Raw genomic sequence first — 22,513 nt, 5'->3', positions numbered from 1 at the left:
CTGGTTGTAAAGGTTGAGGTTAGTCCTGTGCTAATTGACCTGATTGTTTAGGTGCCGCTCCACCTGTTAAAAGAGCTTATAGTGGTAATCCTTGTGCTTATTACCCAAGGCAGAGACGTAGGCAATTTGGTCGAACCTCGATAACATATTGTGTGTATTGTTTACTTTTCTACACTTTACTTTTATTGCACGTTTATGTTTATTTATTGATTGCATAAACTAACCCTAGGTTGTGCAATATTGTTGTTAAATCGATTAACCTAGGTGATAATTTTTAAATACCCAATTCACCCCCCCCCCTCTTGGGGTTGCACCAAAGCTAACAAAATACATTTTCCTTCATTTTTCTCTCTCTAAAATGCCTCTCTCTGCCTTCTCTCTACGAATTCAGCCCAGATTCAACCTGAATCAACAAACAGAAACCACTACAGTGTTCTAAGGGAGATTCTCTACACATCTAGCGGAGCAAATTTCTAAACTGGGCTTTCCAAGCATCGCTCCAAAGTTGAGATAAGAGTTAGGATTCTTAGTTTCTAGGGTTTAAAACATGTATTCGAGGTTTATGACTTGAGATAATGTTGAAATAGTAGGTTATTTGGGGTTTATCTTATTAAATCAGGGTTTTGATTCAGGGTTTAGGTGAGCGCCGCAGGCATCATTTTGGGGTCCCTACTAGCGTAGTTCAGGAAATCAGGTAAGGGGAATATATTAAATCAAGATTTTTGAGAAAATAACCGGTGAAAAATGGAAATTTTATGTATACGTGTATATGATTTTCATGTGAGTTATGAAAAGCCAACCGTTTGAATTGTAAATTTATGAGCTTAGGGCTGTGTTACTAGATATTATTTGCGAAAATGGAAAGGTAAAACGACAGATTTTCTGGATAATTGTGTAAAAAATTAAATGTATATTTTCAATATGTCAATGATGAATGTGGGTTGGCTTATTTATAGTAAACATATGAAATATGTTGTTAAATGGTGTGGCATGAGTAAAATAAAGTTTCAGTGTTGAACTATGATATATGTATGAGATGCAAGAAATATTGGAAATGTATTGAGAATTAAAATGTGATATGGTTTATTCTACATGTGTTTGAGAATGTTAAATTACAATGTAGGTTTGAGAACTCCGATGGACCAGAATAGGCACAATATTGTTGCGGGCAGTTATAGAAACGCTAGTGCACCCACACGTCTTATAAAGTGTGTGGAGACAGGATAGTCGATTATGTTGGGAAGGGTAGTGTCCCCCTAGAGTGTAAACCAGTATAGGAATAGCTAATCGAACCTATAAACTGTAGAATGTGGTTGATTTAGCTCTAGTGGGCCGACCAGGGTTAAGTCCAACCTTTGGACTGCACAACTCGTCACGGGGCGGAAGCATGACTATGATTTTTCCATCGGTATAGAGAGTTCTAAACACATAATTGTTATTTCAACCATTGATAATATGAGAACAGCAGATATGAGAACAACGGATATGAAACCAGTATATGAGAATGATATGAATGTGAATGTTAAATATGAAATGTGAAGTGAAATTATATGATACAAAATCCAGAGATAACAGATACAGAGTAAAGAAAGAAATGTATTATATATTTTATTATAGTATGTGTTTGAGGCAAAGTAAACACTCTGTCCAAGGGCTTGCTGAGAAAGTCGAGTGCCCTAATAGGTATCAGATGTAGCCATATTGGGCTGCATAACGTATTAGGGCAGAGGGAAGCTACTTGTATGGGCGGGTAATCTTCCCTATTCTCGGAAACTTCTGCCGGTAAACTTTTGTGTGAATGTGTGAGTATGAGATAAACTAACCACCTGAGAGCTTACTGAGTAAGGTAAGTGCCCTAATAAGTTTCAGTTGTGACCGCAGGTTGCTTAAGGTATCAGAGGATAGGGGTGCTACTTGTATGGGTAGGTAATCACCTCAATCCTTGGGAACTCTCATTGTTAAAATATCTAGCATGTGTTTGAGTAGGAATAGAGAATTATTTCATAATTATGGTTTCATTTGAAAATAATGAATATACATATTTATATTGTACACAAACCTCATATTAGCGACACAGTGATTTAATGTATTCCATCCTTACTAAGATTTGTCCCACCCAATAGTTGAATTTCATCTTTTTAGGACCTTCACGGAATCGAGCTTAGAGAATTCGAGGCTGTTGAAGCATTTTTTAGAGAGAGGGTATTGATTGTTGGATGTGTATATATATTTTGGGTTTATCTAAGTTTTCAGAGTTGTAAATGTTATGAATACTAGATTTTGGTTTATACTTTTGAGATTATATAGATGTAGATACTTTGGTATATTATTGAGAATCATCTTTATTTCTGTTGCGTAACTGATATAGAGTCAGGTACAGGTAATGGACCACGTGGCACTTGGGCACCACTTGGAGGGTTTGGGGCGTCACAAGATAGTATCAGAGATATATTTTAAATAACACTCTGGACCCTAGTGTCAGGTTTGGGGCGTTACAAGAATCATTTGTTCATACTCCTTGTTTTGTAAATGGATTTCAACTTGAAAGGGAGTTTGAACTTTTGAGTATTGTGCATATTTCCATCCATTCTCAATCATACAACTCTCATCTTGCATAATATTTCGAAAATTATTTTTGAGAGTTAGCTTAGTGAGTTTTCCCATAGTATTTTATATTGATAAATATTGATTAGGAAAACTCTGGATTTGCAAGCTTTTATCCTAATCTTTATTGGGCATCATATTGAAAAATATTTGTTAAGAATATTTGATTAGGTTTCCCAAGTTTCTTTGATTATTTGTTAATTATAATATCTTGAATCAAAGGTCTTACTCACACGTATATTGATATACACAAATTATTGTGTGTTGATATTTCACTTAACCAATCTCACCTGAGCATAAATACCATTATCTGTGAGTGCATTGGTTATTATTTGAGCGCATCGGTACATATCTGCTTAGTATAGAAGCATTTTATTTGTACACATTGATTGTACTCAAATTGTTATATCTGTTGTATTCCCGACATGTGGTCGGAAGAGGGAGACTAGCCCTATGAATAGTCCCTGATTGGCTTTGACCCTGTTAAGAAAGTTAGGTGCACCATCCTGTTAAAGTGTTGTATTAGGTGCTGCTCCACCCGTTAAGTGAGCCTTAGTGGAATCCTCTTACTTGTTAGCTTGAGGCGGGGATGTAGGCAATATTGGCCGAGCCCCGACAACATTTCTTGTGTCTGCTCTTAAATTCTTGCATATCTATGTTTAGATTTAATTAATTATGAATGTGTGCATGATTTAAATATTGTGAATGATTGGGAAATATTTAGAAAAACCCTAGGTTGTGGTATACTATTGTTGGATCAGTTGAACCTAGGCATAAATTTTTAAATACCCATTTCACCCCCCCCCCCTTGGGAATACGCCAATTCCAACAGGGGTACCAGGTAATTAGTTCACCATATACACACACACGTTCCTAACAGCAGAAGTCAATATTTACAAATCATCCAGAATACAAATACCTAGTGTTCTAACCATCCATAAACATATACATGTCTAAACACATTCCCAAAAACCACAAAATACCCTAGAGGAATTATGCACCCCTTGCTCATAACACTCACCCTATCTAACAAGGTACCAGCTCCCCTCTATCTCGGAGCTCTGTTACCTGGTCTGTCTTAGTTTCCCAAAATGTTTAGATATTTGGGTGAGACAACTCTCAATAAGATGGAATAAATTATTCATAGTGTGTGGTAGTATGAGTTTCGTAATATCATAATATACCCATTTAAGTGCTTAGATCATCTGAAAAAGTATATTGATATGTACTTATAATCATATAGATATAAAACATAATATTTATAAGCTTTAATTTCATTTCTCAACTCATACACATGCAACCCATATTTATCAGTGAAAGTTCCCGAGGATAGGGGAGATTACACGCCCATACATGTAGCTCCCCTCTACTCTGATATCGTTTGTAACCTTGTCCAAAAAGTTCAGGTGCGGTTACAACTGATACTTATCAGGGCACTCACCTTACTCAGTAAATCCTCAAGCGGAGAGTTTTACTTCGCCTTTAATTATTTATGTTATTAAACTCACGTTCTTTCATTTCTCATTTTCATTTCACCATCTAGCTCATAAGTGTCATCGGTAACCAATACATGTGTTGTCTGTAACTCATGGCTGCCCTGAGGATATTCTCCACGTCATGCGTCCCCCTATTATTGAGGTTATGCGGCTCGAAGGCTGGATCTAAACCGCGGTTGGCCTACCCGGTTATATCAAAATAATAAATTCATCGTCTGTAGTACGATTGGCCTACCTAACGCTGGTCCGAACTCCAGGGGGCAAAACTGCCCTTCTCACTGGTTCAATTGACTGTCACGTCACATTCTCCACAAGACCGTGTGGTTGCACTTATCATCCCACTAGCAACGATACCGTAATCTTTATCAACAACCGTCCATGGTTCTCATTTCCACATTTCCACATTCACATTCTAGTATTCACATTTCAATATTCAATATTCACATTTCAATCTTCACATTTCAATATTCACATTATAGTATTCACAATACATTGCAATATTCACATTTCAATATTCTCATTTCAGTATTCACAATTCAATATTCACATTCCATTCTCATAACAATTTATATTTCATTTTACGTATTTCAACATTTCTTAATAAAGCATAACACCATTTCATATTTTGCTCGTTAATCATAGAAAACATTTCTATATACAAGTATAGCATATTCCATCATTTTCCAATAAACATATCCATGTTTCACATTCCATCATTTCTCAGAAAATATTTACCCATATATCACTTTTCATCATTTCTCATATTCTAAATCTCATATCATTACCATTTAGTATATAAAACATAATTTGTTTCCATTATCTTCATTTTGGCATAAAACGTTTTAATATATATATATATATCATAGTCTCTTTATTCTCAGTGCAAATCACATGATCAAGTTTCAAACACATTCTCTGTACAAATCATATGCCACACAATTTTATCTGATATTCGTATCATAATATTCACAAGTAAAATATCACATCCTCATTTTCACATATTTATTCAACCAGTAATTTCAAAAATAAGTGTTATAATTTGTTCTCCTTATTTAACTTACTGAGAGGTTCGCTAACAACCTCAATCCTACGCTCGCAGCGTTCAAAACTCAAAACCCTAAAATTCACATTTCCCTAACTCAATCAACAAAATCCCAAAATTATTTACCATTTAGTATTTTCCTACACCCCAAATACTCCAATTTAAATACTAAACCTTAAAATACCTCACTTACCCTGGTTTTGGGATGGTACCCAAGGATTCCAAATCAACGATCTGCTCCGATTAAACCGCTAAGAATCGCTCCTAGGATCCCTTAGTAGCTTTTGATCGTCAGTTTGGGCTAAGATCGAAGCGAAATCATAAAGAGAAGGGAGAGAGAATCGTAGGGTTTAGAGAGAGAGAGAGAAGGAGAGGTTTTGTTTTTTTAAAACAAATGAAACTTGAAGGACCCCTTTATTATCAACACTATAGAAAAACCGTTGACGGTTTTATGCACCCCTAACAAAACTGTTGACGGTTTGGGCTTTTAACCTGCCCCTTTTACCGTTTTACCTGCAATCGGCCCGCGATAAATGCAAAACTGTCGATGGTTTTCTTGGCCTCCCACCAAACCGTCGACGGCTTGGTCTACACAAATCTTATTTTATTTTATTTCCTTATTATTTATATTTTTCAAGTCTCTACACATACTCTGCATGCATCCAGTGGTTCACGAAGCAACTCCGGTGAGCCGCCTATTGTACACAATGAGTACGTGTTTGGCTCGTCAGCACCCTATGCATATTCGACGGGAGCTAATATTGTGGGGTCGTCCAGTAGCCTGACACTGCAAATGTTCCTTCATCCTCCAAGCCTTCATGTTTGAGTACCCCGTCCAACACTGTTGCCACCCCATCCACGTCATTCCTCTTGGACGACAGTGTAGATGCGGAGGACGTGGATGCACCAGTCATGCCACCTCATTCTCGTCCAGCATCATTATATGAGTCATCTCCCCATCTGCTTCATATGGATGATGATGCAATACCTCTGGGCAGAGATGATAGACATACAGGATGACAACAAGGCAGGAGACCGAATGGAGATGACTAGGAAGGAGAGGGCGGATGCAAACGGCAACCACTCCAAGACTGAAGAGAACTTCCGTGTGGCACTTGAGTAGGCATTTGTTGTATATGTACTTTACCCCTATATTGTTTTGTATAGTAGTTGATTTTTTTATTTCATTTGTATAGCATCGATGTTTTTTATTTCATTTGTATAGCCTCATTACATTATTTCTGTATAATTGAGGATGTTTATTTATTGTTCGTCGATATGTATATGTGAATGAAAGTTGTATATGAAAGTTGTGAATATACTGGTATTGATTGTCAATGAAAAATGTTTTCTTTGAACATGTGCATAGATGGATATACTCGATTTTAAGAGGAGACTCTGCCGAAATTTTTATAGTTATTCAATATACTATGAATGTGTACGAAAGTTGTGTATAAAAGTTGTGAAATACTGTTATCGATTGTCAGTATTTATACATTAAAACAACGTAGTGTGAATGTGAACATTGGTGCATGAAAGTTGTGAACATACTAGTATCGATTGCTAATGAAAAATATTTTATTTGAACAGATGCATGGATGAATAGACTCGATTTTAAGAGGAGACTGTTGAAATTTTTACAATAATTCGATGTACTGTGAATGTGTATGAAAGTTGTGACATTTATTGTAGTTATTAAAGTCCTAATTAAAAAACACAAGTTAATACTTTTTAATAATATGTTGGTAAGTAATTATTATTGCATATTTTGTTTTAACATATTAAAGTAAAGGAATATGCACATTCTTAATGAAGTTTTCTTTTTTTTCTAAAGAACATTTTGATTTTTTTTTTTTTTCCAATTTTGTGTAGTAAGAGGGACAATGACAATGGATATTAATTTTATTTGTTGAACATAAAAAATAAATTTTTAAAAAAAAATTATTTTGAAGAAGACGGTGCAAAACTCGTTGAATGGTCCAACAAGTTTGTGAGGAAAACTCATTGAACCATCCACCAAGTTTTTGCTACCACGCGTCAATCAGCAGGCAACTCTCGTCATTTAAAACTCGTTGGATGGTCCATCAAAGTAGGAAATAAAGTTTTCACTAAACTGTTATTTAATATTTTAATTAAACGAAAAAAAAAAATTCAAAATTTTCAATTGCGTGTGCACGTGAGATGCACACATTATGAGCCTCTACATAACTTCTTCTTTTTGCTTTTTCATGGGTCCATTGGCCAGAGAGGCAGACAGCTACCTGTTTCCCGTTTCCACCGCTGTCTAGTGGGTATTGGCATTAAAAAAGTTTGAGTAGGGAGAAAGGAATTTAGGCCAAAAAACAAAAAAAAAAATAGGGAAGGATAGTGATGGGTCAGAATAACTAGTCAATAGAATTTAAGAATTTAAGAATTTAAGGGCTCAGAATTCTAATCAATACAGATTTGGGAGTTTGAATCATGAATTTAGATTTGGGAGTTTGAATCTTCTCTGGCCTTGATGAACTATATTGCATATATATACTCCATTTTATGCATGGGTTAAAAATTGTAAGGGATTATATTGTAAATAAAAATTTTTATCCTAAAATTTGAAATATATACTATTTTTTTTTCTAACCAAACTTTCTAACAATTTAATATAAATTTTCTAATGAAAATAGAATTCGGTAAAAATTTATATCATAGTGATCTGACAAATTTTACGTTGTCTTAGGAAATATAAAATGTATAAAAAGTAAGAGTGATATTGTCTTGATTAAGGACAAAGATATTAAAAAAAGATGGCAAAATTATTTTAGTAAATTGTTTAATGAAAACCAAATACAAAGCTTAAACTTAGAATTGTAAAAATAAGGAAAATACTAAAAATATGATATTTATTCACAAAATTAGAGTTAACAAGTTAAGTATGTACTAAAAAGATGAAAAATGGGAAAAATATGGAACCAGATAACATTCCAATTGAAGTTTGGAAATGCTTAGGTGATAACGGAATTATATGGTTAACTAATTTATTTAATGCAATTATAAAAACTAAAAAATATGTTAGATGAATGGAGGAAAAGCACTTTAATACCTATATGCAAAAATAAAGGAGATATACAAAATTGTAATAGCTATCGTGGAATTAAACTTATGAGTCATACGATGAAACTATGGAAAATGGTAGTTTGAACAAAGATTAAGGTTAGAAACGAAGGTTTCAGAAAATCAATTTGGTTTTATATGTAGGAGATCTACCACAGAAGTTATATATCTTTTAAGAAGATTAATGGAAAAGTTTAGGGAAAAGAAAAGAGACTTGCATATGATATTTATTGACCTTGAGAAAGCATATGATAGGATACCTAGGAAAGTTCTATATTAGGTTTTTTTAAAAAAAAAATAGTGCATGTAGTTGGTATACTGATGTCATTAAGGGTATGTACAATGAAGTAATGACTAATGTAAGGACTATAAATGAAAAAACTAGAGAATTTTCAATCACCATAGGTGTACATCAAGGATCTGCTTTAAATCCTTATCTTTTTGCTTTTATGATGGACCAACCGACTAAGAGTATTCAAAAGGAGGTTTCATAGTGTATGTTGTTTGCAGATGATATTGTATTAATTGATAAAACTAAGGACGGAGTAGAGGCTGAGTAAGAATTATGGAGAAAAGATTCGGAATCAAGAGGCTTTAGGATAAGTAGAAATAAGACATAATATATGAAATATAATTTTAGTAATGATAGAAGAAATATTAGAGACAAAGTTAAATTTGATGATGAAGAAATAAATAGCACTTGTAGATTTTGATACATTGTATCTATTATGCAAGTTAAAAGAGAAATTGAAAATGATGTAACGCACAGAGTTAAAGCAAGTTGGGTAAAATGGAAAAGTGCTTCAAGTGTGCTTTGTGATCGTAGAATATTTTTAAAACTAATATGTAAGTTTTATAGGACAACTATAAGATCAATTATGTTATAAGGATCGGAATGTTGGGCGATGAAAAAACATAATATCCAAAAAGTAAAAGTTTTCAAAATGAGAATGCTAATATGGATGAATGGTATAACATTGAAAGATAAATTTAGGAATGAACATATTCGCGGTAAGTTAGGTGTAACTCCTATAGAAGATAAGATAAGAGAGGGACGACTCAAATGGTTTGGACACTTGCAACGTAAGTCATATAGTGCACCAATAAGAAAGAGTGAGTTAGTTACTACGGGAACAAATAGAAGGGGTAGGGTAGACCTAAAATAACTTATAAGAAAATAGTGAGTAAAGATTTAATATTCCTGAATTTGTCAAAAGAAATGATTCATAATCGCATAAATTGACGGAAAATGATTCATATAACCGACCTCACCTAGTTGGAATTAAGGTTTGGTTTTGTTGTTGTTGTTGTTGTTGTATTGAAAATAGACGATATTTATACTATGGATGTACCATTTTAATTAAAAACATGCATGATAAAGGTTATACAACATATTATGTCTCTTTACACCTTGACCGTAGAATGTCAAGAAAAAAGGTTATATCAGTATCAATGAGAAATCGCTAAAATCAACATTTTGTGTTTCAAATGGTTAAAGATAAAAGAAAATGAGCAAATAAAACAATTAATGTGAACGAACTTGCTCACCTATTGCCTAATAATCCTTCAACTCCATTGTTAGGTAGAAGAAGTAGTTGAAAATAAACTCAATCGAAAATATGGTAGGTAGTTCTATTCAGCCAGCATCTTCTTTTTGTGCAAAAATGATAAGCAGTTTGATCCATCCACTACGTCTTTCTTTTTTCCCCTCACGCAAAGATAGTAAGCAGTTACTGCACCCTTTTTTTCCCCTTCATGCAAAAATGGTAGGCAACTTGATCCAACCATTGCATCTTTTTTTTTGTGCAGAGATCGTAGGCAATTCAATCCAACCATTGCGCACCTCTCATTTTCTCCTCATGCAGAGATGGTAGTTAGTTTTATCCAGTCACTGTCTCTTCTTTTTGTGCAGGGATGGTAACCGGACACATTACCACTGCATCTATTTCTTGTGCACAGATGATAGTTGGACACACTATCACAGCACGTCTTCTCTCTTCATTGTAGAGATGGTAACTGAACACGTAGCTAATGTCTTCTTAATATCTTTGTGCACTTGTGGTAGGCCATTCCATCTAGCCAGTGTAGACCCCTTTCTCTTTCACCACAAGCATAACTAGGTTGGTTTGTGCATCTTCAATTTATCTGCAAATACAATATTTTCACTTCTACCTTCACGTTATGTATTGCATTAAAGAAAAATAAAAATGATTTTTCCCAAAAAGTATACAGAGACAAAGAGAGGAGAAGGATACGTTAATCTTAACACACGCACACAGATACAAACACAAATTAAAAGTAGCCAATAAAATTCAAGAACAAGAAATTGTTGACAATGAACATTTGGTTTAAAATTAAAACATTTTTCATTCTTTCAATATAGAATGAGTTACGTAAACTTCCATCGACAAAGCTGTGGCGAGGTATTAAGAAAAAACTCATTGAATGAAGTGTTTAATGTAATACTAAATCTGAAAGGTCATTAGTAACGCTGCAAAAGAGTTGAGCTGAGCCGAGCCGAGCCAAGCTATCCCATGTTCAAGCTTGTTTGTTAAATTTTTAATCATCAAGTCGAACTCAAAATGAACTTAAATATATTGCTCAAATTTACTCATTATGCAAATGGATGAGTAGACAAACCTTTGCCGAATTGAGCCTTCAAGAAGCTCAGGAATAGTTTGGTTCTTTTAGAGTCTCTCGCTGCAAGAGGCAAGAGGCTCTTTTGACTTTTATTAGTCGGAAAAAAAGAAAAAAAAAATTCTTAATTGAAGAAAGTGATTGTGAAACTGTTCTCGGAGAAAAAAAATTACCAAATACGGCAACATGGCATCCTTTGGCTTCTTTTTTACTGTAAAATGAAATAATTTTTAACAAAAAACACTTTAGTAACCATAGTAATAGATAAACCTTTACTAACAAACGCGTCCACTATGCCATTATAAGCCTGGGTAAAAAACGAGAACAAATTTCCTAAGCTTGAACTTCAAAATCTACTGTAGAATTGTGAACAATAATTTCTTCTTTCATTAATATTTTCAAACAGAAATACTTACTTCCAAAAGTCAATAAAAAGTTTAGAAACTAGCGGAAAAAATTATCTTTCATTAAGGGTTTGGGCACCAAATATCTCTCCAACATCTCATATTCTCAAGCGAGATTGCCACATCACTTTCTAAGATTAAATACAAATTAAACACAAGAACTTGAATAAAAGTGTGGCAAAGCTTTCCCCGGTACAATTGCAATATTTCAAACCTTACCAAAACAAGAATGAAAGGATACATGACAAACCTATTATAATGAAAACAATATTTTACAGAACTGGTCACTACATTGATGAAATTACATTTTAGGGAAACAGAGAAAGGTTTCCATCAACGTCTCCGCCGCTTCCTTTTTCTATCTTCCCTTTCACTCTCATCAGAGCTTGAAGACTCTGATTCGGACCCAGAATTCGATTCTGACCCAGAACTAGACACATCTGAGCCAGATGAACCAGAGCTTTCAGATCCATCATCATCAGATTCTGCCACCGGTTTCTGTTGTTGCATAATAAGACGTGGCATGTTCTTCAGGTACTCTCGCAGGTTCTCTGTGATGCCACCGAGACCAATTGACGTAAAGAAGTTGATGGAAAAACGGGTGTTCTTGGGATTGTCCCTCGGGAAAATCGATTCATAAGATTCCTGCATTGTTGGATCTGTAAGTCGCTCATTCAGCAATCGAATGCCAAGGTGCTCTGACAATTCCTGAAACAGAATTCAGAAACCATATTAATTTTAAACAGCCTCTAGAAGTTGGATGATTTTCTAGAGGGCTTGAATGAGCAAGTATCAGAAGCCTTTCTCACTGTGCCCATCTAGGTACTTACCTGAAATAGAATCTTAATGAAGATGCGGGAAGAAGAAGTGGTGTCCTCCTCTGTTAAGCGTATATAAGCCAAAACATGCCAAGGCAGTGCATCTGTGCCAAGTAAATGGGCAAAAAACTTGGCCACATTCCGTAACTTATTTGTTTCAAGCCGATGGATCATAGAATATTGCTGGACAAAACATTTCTCAAAATTTTCCTGGTGAACCTTGTTGATCATGCAAAAGCGCTGCCCCAGTAGACCATAATACCGGAGGTAAGTTCTCTCTTGGCTGCAACACTCCAGCAGCATAATGCAAAGTTCCATCTGTACACAGACCAATTCAGACAATGATGAGTCTGTAAACTATTAACTTCTAACAACTTACTAAGACTGGAAATCCCAAAAGGGAATGTAAACAAGAGTGCACAGGCTAAGGAAGAAAATGAAGAAGCAGGGAAGGAATAAATAGTCTGCACAAATTCCAATGAAAAATGGCAAATTAAAAGGACATACTAAACCATGAGAAATACATAAAGCTTAAATTGAAGTATAGTACTGAGAATGATATATCCTAAAAAAGGATTTGATGTAATATCATTTTTTGTTTTGTGCACCAAGAAGGCATTTACTAGTTACCCTCAGCAACCATGGTGAATGCAAAAGTGAGAAAGCACAGGGCTGACAAGAATGACAAAAAAGATGCTAAGTAAAACAGCTGATGCTTTGGCAGTAATGATCATCATTAGCATTCTCTCAAAAACTGAAAATATAATGATATATTGGGAAAAAAATAATCAATTAAACAAATACTCCCATGTAACACTGAAAGAGAGCTTCAAAATTTCCCAGAAGGATGCACTACATTCTCAATATGCCCAATGCAAAGCAAAAGGCCATCTTCATTGAGTTCAACCAAGTAAAACTTGGAAACAAAACAATAACATAAAACTAATAACTTTCACCCCAAAAAAGCAATATTACAACTCCTTTTCAGCTTCAAGACATTTTTTAATATTAACTAATGCACTGCATTCAAACCACATATTTCTCCCAAGGGTAAGTTGGCACACATGACAAAGAAGCCAGTCCCTTCAAATCCAAAGTCCAACCATCACTAATTACCACAAAACAATCACCACTTCCAAAACCAATAACCAACAATTTACACAATTGATGCGTGAATTGAAACTCTTTAACCTAATCCAAGACATGTACCATGACTAACTGTCATTTTCCTCATTCACTCAGCCCTAAAAAATAGTTGAAATAAATAGTTAATTTGAACATTGTTGCAAATTCCTTAGTCATGTATCTTATAGTTGAAAATTCCCTTGAGATCATCTCCTCCATCCATTCTATGCCTCCAACCCTAACATCTTTTTTTTTGGATACGGCAAAAATACATTAACACCCCCAATCCCTTTGCAGGTTGGAAAAGGAGAACAATATGTCCTCCAAAAAAATGAAAGAGTGGCTTAATCAAAATGCGAAAAAGCTGCCCTCCAATTCCTCTGCAGATCAGGCAGCGACAACCCTCAAAGGGGGGGGGGGGGTGTGGAGGAATCCAAATGAATGAGCTTACAACTGGAGATTGTGCGATCCTTGAAAGTTTTTGTATTCCTCCCAATCCAGAGGATCCACAATGTAGCAAAAACTGAGCATCTCCATTAAGCTCTTCTACTTCTTCAGTATGGCTAAAAACTCAAAAACTCACTTCCAAGAAATCCCTCACAACCAGAGGAGCCACCAAAGCTTCAAGCTTTGCAAAACCAACAGAAAGGACCACTCCAAAGATATTCTGCCACCTGATGATGAAGGAAGAGGTGTACATTTGTTTCATTGGAGTCATGGCACATGGAGCACATACGAAGACAGCCTTGTTCAGACTTTTGTACCATAACAAATCATACATAATAAGCCTATTGTGAGATATGTTCAAATGAAAATCCAAATCTTAAAGGAACCTTAGCCTTCATGTGACTCAAAGAAAAATGATTGGGGAGAACATTGGTGGAGGGAGTTTTTAATAGGTGGGAGGAAAAGGAGTTAGTAAAGAGACCTGAAGAATCCCCCTCCCCAATTCTCTCATCATCCATACAAAAACAAACAAACACCCTCCCAAAACTGAACCCAATCACCATTACCAACTCTGATTCAGGTAAGAGGAAAGAACAAGCAAGCAATCTTGGAAACAAATGTTGAGAAGCTTGCTTGAGAAACAATGCATGTACCTCTAGTGTTCCACCCATTCTAATGGACCCTACACTTACTTTTTATCACCTTAAGCCTAAGGAATTAACTTCAAAGAGGAATATCCACAATCATTTTCCAATTAGACAAATGTTTTAATCAACCACATTGCCAAGGCCCAGCCTTCCCTTCGATTTGGGTCTCCTAACAATCTCTTAGCAAACCAAGTGATCTCTCTTATTATCCCCCAACCCAGACCAAAGGAACTCATGCATCAGCCTCCCAATAACCCTGGCAACACTCACGGGAACTCTTAAAAGAGAGAAGAAATAAATGGGCAAGTTGGAGAGGAAGGTACTAATGAGAACAATATGACCTCCAAGAGGAAAAGTACACCCTCTTCCACCCCCTCCAACCTCCTACCCATTTTAATCACAAGATCCAAGAAGGCAACAGGGCTAGGGTTGCCTCCTAAGGAGACCGAGATAAGTGAGTGGCCGACATAAAGAGACGCAACCTACCAAGACCTTAAGTCTCTCCAAAACCCTACCAAGCTACCACCCATATTAATGTCTACCACCCACTCTTGGACAAATTGTTTTTTAGTCCCAAAATATTTTCGAATATTCTCAGCAAGGTAATAACATTGGAGTTTCACAACATTTTCTCGAAAAACAAATAGTATCATCAGGAAACTGACAACCCTCCCAACTCACAAACATCTGATTGCCATCCTCTCTGTGCATGCAAAATCATCCATCTTGAAACATATACAACCATAGTAAAACAAAATGGAGAAAGGATCCCCTTGCTTAAAGCCTTGGAAGCCCTAAACCACTCTGTTGACCATTAACAATAATTGACAAATAGGTCGAACCTCAAGCAACTTCTGATCAACTTCCTCCACATGGCCGTTAGACCTTCCTAACCAACATCACCAAAACCCTGGATCACCATATCATAATTTTTCTCAAATCCAACATAAAAACAAGCCCCCTCCTCATGTCCTCAACCACCTCACTGGCAACCAACACTGCATCAAGGATTTTATCTATCTTTAATGAGCGCAGATTCAGCAGAGATCACTATTTCATCTGAAACTTTTCTAGATCTTTTGAATAAGACTTTTGAAAGAATCTTCTAGAGACTAGTGAGCAAACTAATAGTACTGAAATCCCTCACCCTCGTATATCTCTCTTATTTAGGGATATGTGCTTGAAAGTTAAGAGTTCACACGAGCACCCACCACCCCATAACAATGAAATTCCTCAAAAAAAACCTCATAAATGTCGTGTAGGAACTCCCAAATGTCCTGAAAGAAAGCCATCATGAAACAGTCTGGACCAAAAGCTCTGCCTACTCATCTCAATCACCTATTTTTTTTATTCTTAATTATCAAGAGGATATACAAGCCACTTAGCTAGCGCAATGGGACTACAATCAATGCCTTCCAACATGTATCTATTCAAGCACTCCTAAATATATAGATTCTTGAAGAGAAATCGTGATCTCATCTCTATTCATGATTCCTGACAGAACACCCTAAATCTAGTTTTAATTCTTTGATGAAGCCTTTCCTCCACCTTCTACTAGCCACCTCTACGAAAGAAACAGGAATCATAGCCCCCCTGCCTCACCAACTTCCCCCTTGATTTTTGGCGCCAACTCATGTCTTCCCTCAATAACATCTCCAAATCATTGCAAAAAGTAGCCCTTCTAGCCCTATCCCCCTCATCTAGCAAGTTGCACTCCTCCAACCTATCCAAAACCACCATTTCAAAGAAGATGGAATTTTTTCATATCTTTAAGGTTCACAAAAAACATTTCTATCCCACCTTTAAGTTTTAACTTAACAGACTTCGAATTTTTCATCAATATATTATCCTCCCAACCCTGGATGTTGCAATCCCCAACTGAAGATCTCACACATTCCCCTAACAAGGGGTACGTCAGCCACATGTTCTCAAATTCAAAACATATGGACATCCAATGGACCAAATTAGAGTCAAAAAGCATAGGGCAACGATTCAAAACATGCCTAGCAAAAACCTCCCACACCAAATCTGCAAAAACACCTTCCCACTCATCGATGATCAAGAATCTATCAAGATAGAAAGAGGTACTTCTATCCCAAGATGCCACTCAGGTGAATAAGCCATTGCTTGAAGGATGATTCCTGGGCATATGGTCCCTAATCCAAAAATAAAACCACATCTTGCTAGAGATCCTAGAGCCCCCTAGTCTGTTTATAGAGTTGCATACTACATTGAAATCTCCTCTACTATCCATTGCAAGGAGGAGGAATTTGAGCCATAAACTAGCATGAACCACCACTCTTCGAAACCCCTAAACTCTAGTAAAACTGACAAAGAGAGACCTTTCAAGACAATCCTTAATGGAAGCTACCCTCACATCCCACATCACAATTTGACCCCAGGAAACTCTAGAAGAAAAGAAAACCGTCCAGTCTCTATTCTTGGAAATCAAAAGAGGATCGGCTTCTCCTAACTTGATCTCCTGGAAAAACATGATATCAAGAAAAGTGATCAAAAAAGGATTTTCCATTTTCTTATTAATGATTTCCTTCACAATTCTCCTCTTATGACTACCACCTAAACCCCGAATACTCCAACAGAGATCTTAATTTTGCACTACAGGTCCTTGATCAATTGAGTTGCCCCTTTGAACAAAGACTACTCTCTCTCTCTCTCTCTTATTACAGTTTTTTTTTTGTAAGCTAGGGCTACACTGTCGCTGCACGGGGGGTCGCCGTCGGGGGGGCGTCGTCGACTCTCTATACAATCCGCATCGACTCTCCGAATCGAAGGCTCGTCTTTGTTCGCCACGCCATCATTGTTTATCCCTTGAGAAAAAGTCTAAACATGGGGGGTATTTTCATTGTTGGGTTAGGGCTTTCAAGTTGACAATCAGTACATCCACATCGGCTCGCTTCACAACCTGCATCTCAGGCACCTGTAGCAGCATCATCCCAATGTTTGCTAGACATCTCACCCTTGCACTCGAGACCACATCATCCCAGCCTCCTCTCTCTCGAAGGCTCGCCTTCTGCTGTCAAGTCTCGTCACCATCGTCGGAAGAGACGTTGTCAGCCCTCACTGCCGCCATAGCCATCATCAAAGGGTAACATGTTGTTTCTAACTTAACTTCTTGTAAGCTTTTTTAACGTGTTGTTGCTATTTTCCTGGGTTGCCCATGGCGGCAACCGCTCCACGGGTGACTCCCTCATCGGTGGGGACCTTTGAACCTGGAGATACCAATAAAAAGACGTATTCTCAGATGGTAACAAACACGGTGGTGCCTACGTTCAAAATGCCAATGCGTTATCCTGTGGATATTAATGGGGAGAAGGGATTCATTTTTATAGAGATGGAGATGACAAAGGCGGCTGAGGAATTCCGGTTTGCTTTGGTCTTGAAATTTACACACTCTAGGCCCCAAATAGATGTCATCAGAATTACAGTGGTTAAAACCTGGGGGCTATTGGAAACTCCAATGGTTAGTTTCTCCATCATAAGTGAGGGGTTTTATAATAAAGAAAAGAGGTGCCGCCCTCTTTTATGAAATATATATATATATATATATATATATATATATTTGAGTTGTCCCTTCAACTAGTGTCTTCTCCATGGATAAAGAGTCCTCATAAGGATTCTCTCTCAATTGGGCCATGACAACGTGCTTGGGGGCCCCAAACATCTTTGCCCACATGATTGGTTTTTTTTGTTTTTTTTTTTTTTTTTTGAGAAAAAGAAGGCTTGTGACTCTTTTGACAACCATCATCTTTTGTCATCTAAAAGTGAAGAAGTAGCCACTGTTGGTCCTCTCCTTAATTGAGAATTTCCTTCCTTTTTCCTCAAATATGAACAATTTTTGTTAATCATGAATCTGTTGTTCCATTGTTAAGGAGTAAAGGGGGCGAGATAACATATCAGCGAGGACATTATGATCGCCTTTTATATGCTTCACGGAAGAAAGAAATTGAATGCACTGCAAAGGAGGATCTGCAGGTGGTTGGAAGGAGAAAGTATTTAACGGGTGAAAAAACTGAGTTCGTTTAAAGTTAAAATTGAGAAGGTTGGAAAACATAAAGAAAGTTAAACTAAAAGGGTGAAAGAACTGAGTTGGTTCTAAGTTAAGGTCAATAGGGTTGGACCATGGTTAAGAACAAGAGGGTTAGCTTGGAACAAGGAGGAGGAAGTTGGTTTTAGAGTGGTTCAATGATGAAGAAATTTGTGGAGCATCCCTTGCTGCAAATCAGCCATCGCAAGTCCACTTTCAATGGGTCCTACATTGACAAAATTTAACAAGAAGGAATTAGTTTCCAATGTATTAGGCCCTCCAACCCGAACATATTCCTCATTGTTTCTTTGAAAGTGTAAGGAACATTATCATCCACAACTGAAAGTGCATAGGCCACCATATCAGTATACCGAGCAGGTTTTCGAATTTCTCGTCTTGGTCTCTGAGAAACAATTAATTCTTATTGTTGTGAAGATTCTCGAATTGAAATCTCTTCTTCTTGTACACTATTCCCCACCGTAACTGGAGAGTTACCTTGTGTAGTCTCATTTCCCACTGGATTTCCCAAAATTGTCTCAACCTCCACCTGTTGTTGAGTACCACTGGTCTTTTCTTCAATTGGTGACTCCTTACGTATTGTTTTCTTCATCATTGTAAGTTCATCAAAAGTCACATCCCTACTTAAAATCATTTTTTTCATCTCAAGACACCAAAGACGATATCCTTTGAATCCTACACTTATTCCCAAGAATATTGCTTTCTTGACTCTTGGATCGAATTTAGATTCTTTAACATGATGATAAGTCATAGTACTAAATACATGTAAAGAATCATAATGACTAGTAGGCTTTCCAAACCATACCTCATAGGGTGTTTTTCCCCCTATTGTAGATGATTGTAAACAGTTGATGAGATGACATGCATATCTAACAGCCTCAGCCCAAAACCTTTTGTCTAACCCAGCATTAGACAACATACATCGAACTTTCTCCAACAAAGTCCGATTCATGCGCTCTGCCACCCCATTCTGTTGTGATGTATCTCTAACTTGAAGTGTCGAGCAATACCTTCATCCTGACATACCTTCATAAATGAGTCACTCGTGTATTCTCTCTCAACATCTTCTTTAATCAAATCTAGTGAAACATTTTCCATCATTCCACAAAATGGAACAAATGCATGTTTTTATTCAAGTTGACAATAGATTTAGATATTAAATTGATTTCTTCTATTGTGCTAGTAGTTGACCTTTTAGATACTCACTCTCCCATGGTGATTGACGATGCAACATTTTGTGCCACCTCTTGATTTACTGTATTGACAACGTAAAGTTTTCCCTAATGGAGAGTTTGATGGAGGATTGCTTGCAACAATTTCTAGGCAATCATATTCTCCTTGATGACTTAAAATTATAGATTTTGGTTTAAATCAGTAAATCTAGATATATTAGGTGTTTCAGATAAGAAACCAACCATTTGCATCTGTTTTTTATTTACTAGATTCTTGTAATTTCTGTTCTTGATTTGTTTACCCCATGTACACTCCTTGTGTAATTGGTGTTCATTTTTGTTATCAATAAACTTATTACTTATCAAAAAAAATTTACGGATATTATGAATATTTTAGATACTTTGGGGATATTTGTAATTATTTGTTTGGCTATAATGTTGGTGTATAAGCACTTTGTGTATTGTATGAAGACAGCTGTTGAATTGTAATTCAAAACTGTGTTTCTCTTCCCTATCTACACATGGCTTCTCCCTTTTCTTCTTCTTCTTCTTCTTCTTCCCTTATCTTCTCCTTTCTCTCTCTCTCCTCATTTCTTGTTCTCATTCCCTGTAATGCCCTACCATCCTACACCAGAGAGCCACACAACACATGCATGACCATCCCGGTAAGAATAGGCTTTGTTGTTCATATGTCATGTTTTGATTATTGCATCAAGTTAAACTACACACCACACTGCATGTGCAGAGGCCCCAACAATTCTACTGAGTTTCAGTCTTACAACCAAACTTCCCAGACACAGTGCTTCACACATTATCTAGCCCCAAATCTGAATAAACCAAGAGCAATCTATGGTATGGACTAGCAGGGTGTAAAATCTTGTTTTTGGTAACACATGAGCTTAATTCTGTGAATCCTCAATAATTAGTAAATTCCAAAACCCGCCCTCCTAGAACTGCATGGGTACAGTACCACATTTCCTTCATTCATAGATTATACAAGATGTGGATTTTCGTGATCTTGCTAAACAAATTAGTCAATCAATGACTATCCCTTTTTTTCAAAACACCCCCCCCCCCCCCCAAAAAAAAAAAACCCTACTCCATCATCCCTGCACCATGCGAATCCAAGCTCCAGTCAGAACTTCATTATCATCAAGTTCGACTGCCCCCCAATTTTCAACTTTTTCACAATTTCTTTTACTTCAAAATATCTTAATTTTCCTATAAAAAAATCTTAAACCACTACCCTTGTTACATTTAGCTAGCTATCTTAAACTCAGATCCCCCCTCCATGCATATGCAGCATATATGTATGTAGTATGTATATCTTCCCAACGTAACCAATGAAGAAAATTTTCAAGCCCAGCAAAAACTATAATATAATGGCATTACATTTCACACTTTAATGTATTTTCTAATCCCTCTCAATATATCTTTTACCTAAAAAATACTGTGATAATATATAGGTCAAACATCTGTAGTTGCCTTGAACTATTACCACTTAATTTTCAAATTAGTGCTTTCTTTTCAGCCCCATCTGTTTTTACTTGTTGCAAATTCTCCCAAGCAATAGACTAGGAATCTACAATTTTGAAGCAAATAATACAATTTTCCATGTGCATACATGCGTATGTCTTTACAAGCATGCACATGGGCATGTGCTTGTAAAATATTGCACAGACATATGTAGGGAACATCAAGGCTCCATTTTTCAAGATTTATGAAAAATAAGAGGTACTTGTCCGCAAAAAGATTCTTTGGAATATAAAATTTGCTTCAAAAAGTACTGTTATTACGAGTGAAAAATGTTTGGACACATTACATAAAAAAATAAATTATATTTCATTCTCAAGAAAGACAAAAATACAAATCAAGTTTCATGCATAGAGCTCATTTTGGTCATTTTCTTTTATGTTTGAACTTCCATGCATTTGCAAAGGAGCTTAGTGCTTAAGTAGGTTTACTACTTGGCATTTGCAATGCTACATATTAAAATCAAAAGCATCTTCTCAAATCACAAGTCCAAAAGGCATATATTTGGTTCAAGCCAAAAGCAAGCAGAATAAAACTATATAAGCACGTGAATAAAATTCCTTCACTTACAAAGATAACCAAATCAGAGCCTGTATCACTTACCTCTTGACCTGGTTCCAGTTTAATTTTCAATAGCTTATGACCAGCCTCCTCAAAATCAACACTAGACATAATTGTCAGATAAATAGTCCTCCGTAGATTTATAAGATTGGTCTCTGTCTCATCCTTTATCTTCATCTGCTGTTCATCCTCTTCTTCAGAGTCATCCTCATCCTCATCCTCATCATCCTCATCATCTGAGACTGCATCAGAACCTGCTTCATCCTCAGACTCCTCACCGAGTATGGTCTTTTTTAATTCTTCGTAGCGCTTCTCATTCTCCACGAACTGAGGATCCGGCTCAAAAATATCTATAAGCATACAGTAAGAAAAATTTAAAACCATATGTAACCAAACTTTGCTTAGTCAAACAGCTTCAAATAATATCCTAAGAGATACCTAGAGTGATCTCTGAATCTATCTCCTCGTCAAGAGAAACCTCATGAGTTAATTGATCTTCCTGCTCTACAAGGTCCAGTTCAGCACGAACAGCAGGATACCCCTGCAAATATGAATTTATGCATTTCAAAATTGGATATTCTTGGATGTTACAAATGATCAGAGGTTAATATGTAAAACTAAATTACAAGAAACAAAATGGGACTGCACCTGAAATTTGGCTTTTCTTATTGCAAATAAGCCTTCAATCAAAAATTGAACCCGTTTATCTATTTCTCCTTCATGAAGAATTCCACGAAAACGCTCAAACACAGCTGCATAGGAGTACAAATTATAAAGACAAAATTCCCAAGGAAAAGGAAATGAAACAAAAGTCTGATAATGTAGAATACATATGATGTGGTCAGGAAAATGAAGCAAGAAAGGACAAATTTAT

At 36.3% G+C, this 22,513-nt stretch overlaps 1 protein-coding gene across 1 annotated transcript in view; it reads right to left on the bottom strand.

The window, feature by feature from the left end:
- Positions 1-11,314: 11,314 nt before the first annotated feature.
- LOC131147964 (uncharacterized) overlaps positions 11,315-22,513 on the bottom strand; it is a 39,799-nt gene continuing 28,600 nt past the window's right edge. Inside the window, exons 3-7 of the mRNA XM_058097662.1 lie at positions 22,288-22,391; positions 22,078-22,180; positions 21,682-21,989; positions 12,104-12,409; positions 11,315-11,981 (exon numbers count right to left, since the gene is read on the bottom strand). Of these exons, the coding sequence (XP_057953645.1) occupies positions 11,607-11,981; positions 12,104-12,409; positions 21,682-21,989; positions 22,078-22,180; positions 22,288-22,391 (1,196 nt within the window). The 3' untranslated portion in view covers positions 11,315-11,606. The remainder of the gene's footprint in view (positions 11,982-12,103; positions 12,410-21,681; positions 21,990-22,077; positions 22,181-22,287; positions 22,392-22,513) is intronic.

The sequence above is a fragment of the Malania oleifera genome, chromosome 2 (genome assembly GCF_029873635.1).
Source record: "Malania oleifera isolate guangnan ecotype guangnan chromosome 2, ASM2987363v1, whole genome shotgun sequence".
Classification (NCBI taxonomy): domain Eukaryota; kingdom Viridiplantae; phylum Streptophyta; class Magnoliopsida; order Santalales; family Ximeniaceae; genus Malania; species Malania oleifera.
The sequence above is the reverse complement of the archived record's forward strand: the minus strand, read 5'-3'. Positions and strand labels throughout refer to the sequence as shown.